Source organism: Physcomitrium patens, chromosome 1 (assembly GCF_059467195.1).
Source record: "Physcomitrium patens ecotype Gransden chromosome 1, ASM5946719v1, whole genome shotgun sequence".
Classification (NCBI taxonomy): Eukaryota; Viridiplantae; Streptophyta; class Bryopsida; order Funariales; family Funariaceae; genus Physcomitrium; species Physcomitrium patens.
In genome coordinates, this window is record NC_143410.1 from 28309918 (window position 1) to 28319902 (window position 9985).

The 9985-nt window shown below is 31.3% G+C and overlaps 1 protein-coding gene across 2 annotated transcripts; it reads left to right on the plus strand.

Moving 5' to 3' along the window:
- The first annotated feature begins 360 nt into the window (after positions 1–360).
- On the plus strand, positions 361–2204 carry LOC112279142 (uncharacterized). Of its 2 annotated transcripts, XM_024513300.3 has the most exons (3): positions 361–758; positions 1222–1454; positions 1768–2204. In XM_024513300.3, the coding sequence occupies exons 1-2, from the start codon at positions 486–488 to the stop codon at positions 1417–1419; spliced, it is 471 nt and encodes a 156-aa protein (XP_024369068.1). In that variant the 5' UTR covers positions 361–485; the 3' UTR covers positions 1420–1454; positions 1768–2204. The 2 variants fall into 2 exon arrangements, with proteins under 2 accessions (XP_024369068.1, XP_024369060.1); XM_024513292.3 differs by lacking the exon at positions 1768–2204 and having other exon boundaries at positions 1222–1617.
- Positions 2205–9985: the final 7781 nt, after the last annotated feature.

Consider the following 9985-nt stretch of genomic DNA (forward strand, 5'->3'; position numbering starts at 1 on the left):
AAAGTAGATTTTACCCAAACAAATTCACTCTTTAGTTATGTTCACTTTCTAAGAGTGGCCTTAACTTTGATATTGAACTCCTTCTCTCTCAGCTTTTACATTAGAAATATATCCAATTGTTGTATTTTATGATTTGTAAGCCTGTGAAGTCGTCGGAGCCCACGTCGTGGAAAGGATTAAGGCGCTGCTTGTGTGTTCTGTTTCAAGTTGATCCATGTGCAGTTTTTTCGTTGGACGGTTGTTTCTAGGGGGAATCTGCTGCGAGGAGGATGAATATTCTGGACAGAACCTCCAGGTTCGTAGATTTCCGTTTCAGTGTTTTTTTGTCGCTCCCGTGCAACGTTTCTTCATTTCGATGGTGTTGTTAGGGGTTCAATCGCTCAAGGTTAGTACCGCGAGTATCCCATCGGCCGATGTAGAGGAGAGTTGAGATGCGGAGGTATTTTGTGGTTGAAGGGTGAGAAAAGCAGATAGATTGTGTGGCGATGTCGAAGTGGGGAGAAGACAGGGTTTTAGTCGAGGTTTACATCAAAGGCAAGGGGCCGGTGCACAAACTCAAGGTGCAGTGGCAGGGGCATGAGAAAAACCAGATCGATCTGGAGGGATTGATCAAGCAGTGTCGATTGAAAGCCATCTATGCATACTCTCCAACCCTAGGCCGCGGGGTGGAGCAGTTCTATAACCCTAGAAATGGACTGTCCCTGATCTCTTACTCTGGCAAGCCTGATACCATCATCCGCTACGATGGAGAGCCCAAGGTGGGTGCCGCAGACTTATGAAAATTCTAGTGTTTATTCTTCTACTCAACTCGGGATCATGGACTGTGCATGTAGGCCCCGAAATTCTGAGAGTTGTAGGGCGGGCGGGGTAAAACGAAGAATTTCTCAGTTGTCTTTTATGCTCTGGATTGGTAATCAAAGTTGGTTGGCGATTCTGGTCTCTTTATTTTATGCAATTCCATTTTTCTCGCAAGTATGTTTGAAAAAGCATGTCACAAGACGAATTTCTAGCTTTGGCAAACCGATGATTATTGCAATTAGCTTAAGCCCTTGGCTTCCGAACGCTTCCTGATCGTGCACAGCTCCAGTGTGGTGGCAGAGATATGCATTTCGTGCTTATTTGAAGATTAGTTGCTACGATTGATGAAAATGCTAACTCTTCTCGCTTGAGGGAGATACGAGAGGTCTTCTAACTGGACATAATCTGTATTCGGTGATGCAGGCATCCTTTTCAACTGTCTTAAGTCGATACGCCTTGGCATTTACGCTGGTAAGCCTTTTACTTCTAGGCTCGACGAAGACAAGGAACAAGTGGGTGGTTGAGGCCCAACAGGCTCTTGGTGGTCGAGTGGCGTGGGTTGTCCTCGTTGTGATCATGGTATTCTCACATTTAACTCGGCGATCTTTCAAGAGAAGTTAAGGCTGTGACAAAGGAACGTTTTCTAGTCATGGCAGGTATAATTTTAGGGACCTTCTGCAAGACGGTAGGAAACTTGTCCACACTTTCCCTGTTAGATGATTGGAGCACAGTCTCATCATCTATGTGTTCATCTTTAGGGGAGGTCGCATTTGTAAAGCCGGATGGTCACATTTCAAGACAGCATTAGCATTTTCTGCATTTTTTGACCTCTTTCAGGAATTCTCCAATTCTTATTATTACCTTCAATGGGATGTTGTAAGTTACCGGCTCTACTTGCATCACGTTGTTGCTATCAACTTCTTTCCAGTGATGACTATTTTGGTGATCATCAGTTTTATGGGTGTCTAGGGTGACTGAGAGCAGCACAGGCTGTGATGCGTTCTTTGATTGCCAGTGGATCCGCAAGTGAGGACAGGTAAAGCTTCGTTGCTGCTTTTTATATGTGTGGAATCCATCTCACGTTGATTGAATCTCATACTCTAAGCAGAAGCAATTGCGGTATGTTGTGGAGTAAAGTTATGGAATGATACATGTGTTGGCATTTTCTTTTTCGAAGGTGTGGGTATTACCCAGGACGAGTATTAAAATTTTGCTCTGTGTTAATGAAGGCTACTTCCTTAAGAAGGGTAGTTCTGTGGTTTTCTAATTCGATTGAATCATGGAGGAGTTTTGAGCAGATATAGTGTCGGCAGCTTGATTTGATACTTCACAATATAGGCCTCTGTCAAGTAATTGCTTGGAACTTAAATCTTGCCTAATTTGATGTATCGAAGTTTGTGGCTGGCCTTCTGAGTTAAGCTTCCTTCTTCATTGGGTCATATGGTTATTCAAATGTTTATAAGTAAATGCTATGTTCTATCGTTCATACATTATCAACTATTGATATGGTTCAATTCAAATGCTTCATTGACAAATTAGATTTAAAAATCAAATTTAATACCTGACTTAAGAGTATGTATGTATGAATGTATGTATGAATTTTTTATTTTAATAAATATAATAAGAATGTATGAATTATTAAAAATAGGCCTTAAGATTTTATGTTAGAATTCAATTTTGATTTGTTTAGATTTTTGTACATAAGTATGTTTATAAAAATTCGATATAAGTTATAATATAGAGCATATGTAATGTAGTAATTTAGGTTTAAACTTTAGAATAACATTATTATGTTTATTCATCTTTTCACTTTAAATTGATTTATTTTGTTGAAATAAATAAATAAAAGTAAAAGTAGAATAAATTACCTTATAAAAGATATTATCTTATGTTAATTATTAATAGTTAAAGAATTGAATCTTAGTATGTGAAAAAGGTATTCTATGAATAAGAGACATGATCAAGGATCAAAAGTTAAGAAGATAAAGGATCAAATAGAGAATATTCAAAGATTATGTAAGAATATAAAGTATATATTATAAGATATCTTTGAAGTAGGTGAATTGGCAAAGAATCCTAAGAGCATAAAGGATATGCTAAAGGCATATCTTTATAATTGATAAGATATCAAAGAATATACTTGATATATCTTTAGATGGATGTAAAACTCAAATGATAGAAGTTATTATTAAGGCAAGAACCACCATTTGTAAATAACGGCTGTTGGAAGTGAGAATCATCTTATTCCATACTCTCTTTGTGTGCAATCTTATTGATACTATGTATTGCAACTTCAAAGTTGTCTTTCTTCAATAGGTTATGGACCCACTCATTTTTGTTCATGTATTTTGAAGTTTTTTGATGTCTTTCTTATTGTAAGGAATAAATCTTATAGTTATTGCTAATATTAATATTTGATATCTTCTAATCCTACTTTTGCATCTATTTGTTATTGTAGTTTTTTTCTCATTTGTTGTTAAGAGCATATTTGATGTTTTAGAATATTACTATTGTGTTTCTTTGCTTAGTTACATCATTGGTGGATTTACAATTTATTTTTTTGTATTGAAGTTCTTAAAAGAGCTCTTATGGTGATAAGATATTTTTATGAGATTAAAAGTATTTTGTGAGATTAGAGGTGATTGAAGAGTGGCAAAGCTTGTAGAAAAGGTTAAGATAGATTTTAAGACTTATGAGGTCTTATAAGTGAAGTTGAGAGTGATTTAAGAATAAAATCACTAGTTTATTAATAAAGAAGATATTCTAGGTTTATAAGGTTTTTAATTTTGAGAATATAATCACTTCTTTTTTTGATTTTTTTTTTATACACCTCTCTTTTAGATATGGCTTAAGTGAAGGTGAGGACTGAAAAGTGATTGAGAAGTTTAGAGGTAACAACTTCTACCATGAGAAGAAAAAAATAAAGTTTTTATTAGCTTTATTAAATCTTTGGAATATTATAGATGAAAGTGAAGAGCCTCTAAACAACAATACTGATATCAAAGAGAAAAAGTAATACAAATATCATGAAAAGAAGACTTTTGAGTTAATTGCAATTAATCTTGATGATACCAATTTCTCACACATAATTGCTTATCATAAACCAACAGAAGCATAAAAGACTCTTTGTAACATCTATGAGAATAGATACCTTGCTAACATTTTATGAATAAGGAGAAATTTCTTAATAATAAAGATGGAAGAAGAAAATGGCTTCGTGGTTCATGTCAACAAGATAAAAGTACTTGCAAATCAGCTAGCAATTGTTGATAAGTCAATTGAAGATTATGATATTGTAATGATATTGCTTGTAAACCTTTCAGGGTCCTACAACTACTTCATTGTGGCATTGTAATCCATTAAGATGGAAGAGCTCATATTAGATTATGTCATGTCAAGATTTTTCTATGAAATAACTAAAAAAAAAAGAAAAAGAGCTTTAAAGTGAAGATATGACTCTCTTTTTAAAATAAGACAAAGATAATTATTTTAAGCAATAAGATAATACAAAAAGTAATATGAAAAGTTGTTATGTTTATAAAAAATCATGTCACTTTGCAAGAAAATACTTCAAAGCTAAGAAAGGAGATAGAAAAAATACAAAAAATAATTGTGATAATTTTGGTGGAGATGATTATGCTTTCATAGCAAGTAAAGGAACCTCCATAGCTACCATATTTAAGTGAATTATACATTTGATTGCTACTAAGTACATGATACTATATAAATATTTATTAATATTTATGAAATAATTTCAATAATAAAAATTTGATTGACAAAAAATAACATGGTGCAAGCCATTGGAATTGGTTCCATTATAGTAGAGATTGTTGTAAAGAATCAAATGAAGAAGATCAAATTGAAAGAAGTCTTTATGTGCCTAAGGTGAAAATGAACCTTCTTTCAATGAACAAACTTGTATTACATGGTTGTAAGGTTTAATTTGACATGAATGAATATTTTGTGAAGATATTAGATAGATAAGATGTTGTCAAAGGCTTTAGAAATGACAACCTTTACTTCATCATTTGTAAGAAAGTCAATAGAGTTGAAGTAGCGATATTTGTTGAGTTTCCATAAGATTAAGCCAAATTTAAAATTTAGCATTGATGACTTGATGATCTTAATGCCAAAAGCATAAAAGAACTTCAATCCATGATAAGTGGCTTAGATCTTGGTTAATTTAGCCACAATGCCATGAGATTTTCTTATAAATTTTGTATACAAAATAAATAATAAATGAATTTATTTTCGAATGAAGTTGCAATATGTTGTTGGAATAGAGAGAATTTTCCTTAAGAAAGCACTATGCTTCTGGTTATTACTAATTATTCAACCAAGTCATAAGATAGAAAAGTACCAAGTTTATATATAAAATTTTTCATGTAGGAGAAATTACATCAATACATAAGCCTTAAGTACCAAAGATCATTTAAAATGTGATAAAAATATTTTAAAATCTTATATATCTTTAATATGAAATCTTTCCAAACTTCAATACCTCATATCTCATAATCAAACCATCCAAAAAATAAAAAATTTACATGAACTATTGATGTACTTTCAAAAATTACTACAACAAATTTCAATTGTAAATTTGTTACAAATCTTGAAATATTATCAAAATCCTAATATTAACTTCAAATCCTTGCTTATATATATCTATGTATAATTTTCTTTATATCTCATAAATTAAATATTTAAATATCATAAATTTTTAATATATAGCTTTCTAATCTAATAATATATACTTTCAAAAATTTTGAACTAAAAATTCGTCCAAAAACTTAAAGTATGGCTCTAGCCATTACTATTAACAAAAAGACTCACTTACTACCTTTGAATTATATGTACTATCTTCAATACTTTATAATTCCTTTATAAAAACTTCAAATGCAAAAATTCTTTTATAAAAGACATAGTCCTTAAAATCACTCTTGCATTGGCACTTTCTAATCTCCAAAATCTATCGTAAAACTCCTTGTATTCTCAAAAAAATATCAGTATGTCTTAAAAAGACACCTTAACTTCAAACGACTATATCTTCATTACTCTAATTCTAAATTCTCAAAAATTTGTATACAAATTATAGCCAAAATCTTAAACCTTATAATTATTTCCTCTAATTCTCAAATGTCTCTTTTGATGTTTCTAAAATCTTTGTTATGGTGGTGGACAGCCTCTTTAGAGCCTATTGGATATGATTTTCAACCAATAGGGATGAAGATCTTCACTCCTTGCCTACATCCATCTATACCTTGCTTTCATTCTTACAAATAAGTTTCTTAAAGGTTTAGATTTTCATATTTTAACTCCAATGTTTTTTTTAAAATTTTACACTAAATATCTAAATCTTATATAACTTAAATATTATAATCAAAATATATAAACCTAAAAATAAATTTTCTTACATGAACTCTCTTTAAATTAGCCTACTAAATATTCTAATACACATCAATACTTTTAATTATATTATATATTTTAATTAATTTTTATGTACTATAAACAATTACAATATGATATCTACTCCTTCCAAACCTATAAATCATTTAATATGTGCCACGTTGTCATGTTGTGGTTTGACTACCATATGAAAATAATATAACTATGTACTTAATATATAATTTACTAAGTAACATGGTGAGAGCCATGTTAGAAGATTTTAGTTGGTTGTAGAATATAATTTAATTATTACCTTGAAAAGAGGTTGTTTAAAAAGATTAGTGTAGAATTTTTATAACTTTAATTTCTTTTGATAGTGACTTTTAAGATTGGTTTTGATTGATAGTAACTTCTAAATATTGAGAGTCACTTTTGTTAGACATTGGTGACCTTTGAAAACTTATTTTTGTTCTTTTATTTGATGTTTAGAGTATAAATTATATAAATCTTATAAAAAAAAAGGTTAAAGAAGGGTTTTAGTAGCAAAAAGAATAATAAGGGCACGGATATAGATGAATGGAGATGGATGATAAAAATCTCCATTCCTATTGGTCAAAAATCATGACCAATAGGCTTCGAGGAGGTTGCCTGAGGCCATATTAGAGATTAGTTTAGAGCATCTGCTAGGATTTCTTAGATGCTAAAAGATCGGGAGTGAATTTATAGTTGATTTTTTTTGTGATAAAATTTAATGGTGAATTCTACCTATTCTATAAATTTAAGACAAATTGAATAGTTAGATCAAGAGTTATGAATTTCTAAAGTTCACAAAGAAAAAATCCTTTGCAAAAAAATATGTTTTGAAGGGATTTTGCTATATTTTGAGTTTTATGTAAATTAAAGGAGTTTTAGAAGCTAAAACATGATACATATAAAAGTTTAAACTAAACTCTCTATAGTTAGATACTCAATGTATTCCTAGATAGTAAGTCTCGTGATACAACAACGTATTACTCTTCTTCATCTTCTTAAGATTTCTTTAAATCAGTCATAGATTTTTTTTGCTTCATATTCTTAGTCCAAATATTGAAATAAGAATTTTTCAAGGTCTTCTATTTTGAATTCTATATTTCTTCTCTTAAAAGCCTTTTACTCTCTTCCATGCTATTGAAATTCTAATGATGGTTCTATTTAACTCACGTAAGGTATATGTAGCATTTATTAAAGAAATAAAATTTTGAAGTCACCACACATAGCATCAACAAGGTTACACACAAAGAGAGTATGGAATAAGATATCTCTTACTTCTAATAGCCAATACTTATAGGTTGTGGTTGCTGTCCTATAAGACAACTTCCACTCTTTGACTTTTACACACATGATCTTAGGTCCTAGGATCCTATGGTATCTAATGTACCTCAAACGTATCCTATGGTCTTTGGATCCTTTGGCATCTTATTAACTACAAGGATATCCTATGTCAAATACTAATTACTCTTACCTAGTCTTTGGATATTTTCTAGTTCATACTTTATTATCTCGACTTTGACTCTCGGTCCTTGACCTCGTCCTATATCCATAAGATGTTCTTTCTATATATCAAGAGTCAATCCTTTGACCATTAGCAACTTATCTAAGATAATATCCTCTATAAGATAACTTATTCTACTTTCATTTTTACTTAAATACTCCCACTTTGCTATTGGTCAAAAGACTTTCAATCCTAATACTTTTGTCAACATGTGATGTCTATCCTTTACTAATGCCTTTGTCAACAAATCAGCAAGCATGTCTTCTATTGCACAATACTTCATATCAATCACTCTCATTTCAATCTTCTCTCTTAAAAAGTGATGTTGAATGTCAATGTACTTGGTCCTTGAATAATACTTTGGATTCTTTGCAAATGCAAGATATCCTTCGTTGTGACACTTCATTGGAGTTACTTCCATTTGCACTAATCCAATGTCCTTCAAAATTTGTCTTAGCCATATTGCCTCCATTGCATCATGGCTTGCTGCCATATATTCTGCTTCCATTGTTAACCTTGCGATTATTGGTTGTCTTTTGCAATTCCATAAAATTGCTCCCATTCCAGCAAAGAATACATATTCCATTGTTGATCTTCTATCATTTGTATCTCTAGTCCAATGCGCATCACAATAACCATGCATAGTAATGTTGTCACCTCCAACATATAATTTGAAGTTCAAAGTACCTTTTAATTACTTCATGATTCTTTTGATGGTTATCCAATGGATTGATCCAACCTTTGACATGTGTTGACTCACAATACTCATCACATATGCAAGATCCACCTTTGTACCAATCATTGCATACATTAGTGAGTCCACTATTGCTTTGTATGGAACACCTTGCATTTGTCCTTCAACTTTAACAAACTCTTATTCTATGACCTTCATCAACTTCAAATTTACCTCAAAAGGTGTTCCAATAGACTTACACTCCTCCATGTTGAATTGTTTCAACATTTCTTTGATGTACTTACTTTGGTTCAATGTAATGGTCTTCTTAGTACAATCTCTTACAAACTCCACTCTTAAACAATAGTGAAGCTCTTCTAAATCACTCATCTCATAATCTTTTTCCAACTTTGCTTTCAATCAATCCATCATCTTCATAGCATTGGTTGAGATGATTAAATCATCAACATAGAGGATGATAATCAATATGAACTCATTTGATTGCATTACATATAATGAATGATCAACTTCACACTTTATAAACTCTTCATTCACTTAGAATGTATCAATATGTTGGTACCATGTCTTTGGAGATTGCTTGAGTCTATAGAAGAATTTTTTCAACTTACAAACAACGTCTTATTTGCCATCTTCAATAAATCATTGATATTGATCCATGTAGATGTCTTTTTCCAATTTTTCATTCAAAAAAGTCATCTTCACATCCATTTGATGCATCTCCAAGTCCATTGCTACCCCAATTGTCACAATAGTTCTAATGGTGGTAAATTTGGTCACAGGAGCAAATGTCTCATTGAAATCAACTCCAGCAACTTATGAATATCTTTTGGCAACCAATCTAGTCTTGTATCTCATAACATTTTCTATTGCATCTTTTTTGGTTCTAAATACCTACTTACAACTAATTGAAGATCGATTTGGTAGAAGTTGAGTTAATTCCCATGTTCTATTGTCTATGAGTGATTTGTACTCTTCTTCGATGGCATTTTCCAACTTCATAGCATCCGTGGACTTCATTGCATCACACAAACTCAATGGATCAACAAGGAGTGCAATATTGATATGTTATTTACTTATTTGAAGAAAGATGTAGTTCTTCTACTATGCACCACGTTTTTTTCGATCTCTTAAAGGATATCTCCTTTTACTTAATGAAGATTCACCTTTATGCACTCCAATAACTCTTATAATCTTCTTTTTTCTTAAAACTTGTCTCTCCATACTTAAAGATTGGTATTTGTGAGGCCAAATTTCACCACTTGATGAAACTTATGCCACACAACAAGTCCAAGAGGTGGAATTGGAGAGCTCCCAATTGTGTAATTGTTAGATTAATTTAAATCTTTATATTAAAAATTCAATTAGTTTTAGGCCTTCCAAGCAATGGTTATCAACATTAAATTAACATGTTAAATAAAATTTACTATGCAAACATAATAAAAATAATTAATTAAGTTATTACTATTAATTGACCATAGAAATAAAAACTTAAGTTTGAATTAAAATCTAAGTTAAAAGTTAAGTTAAAAAAAATTTATAGTTAAAAATTAAGATTAAAAATTTAAGTTAAAATTTAAAGT

Excerpts from the sequence above, each read along its gene's own strand:
- LOC112279142 (XM_024513300.3), top strand. The coding sequence starts at position 486 with ATGTCGAAGTGGGGAGAAGACAGGGTTTTAGTCGAGGTTTACATCAAA. Across the intron at positions 759-1,221 it reads GCTACGATGGAGAGCCCAAG|GCATCCTTTTCAACTGTCTT; the intron begins GTGGGTGCCGCA and ends TCGGTGATGCAG.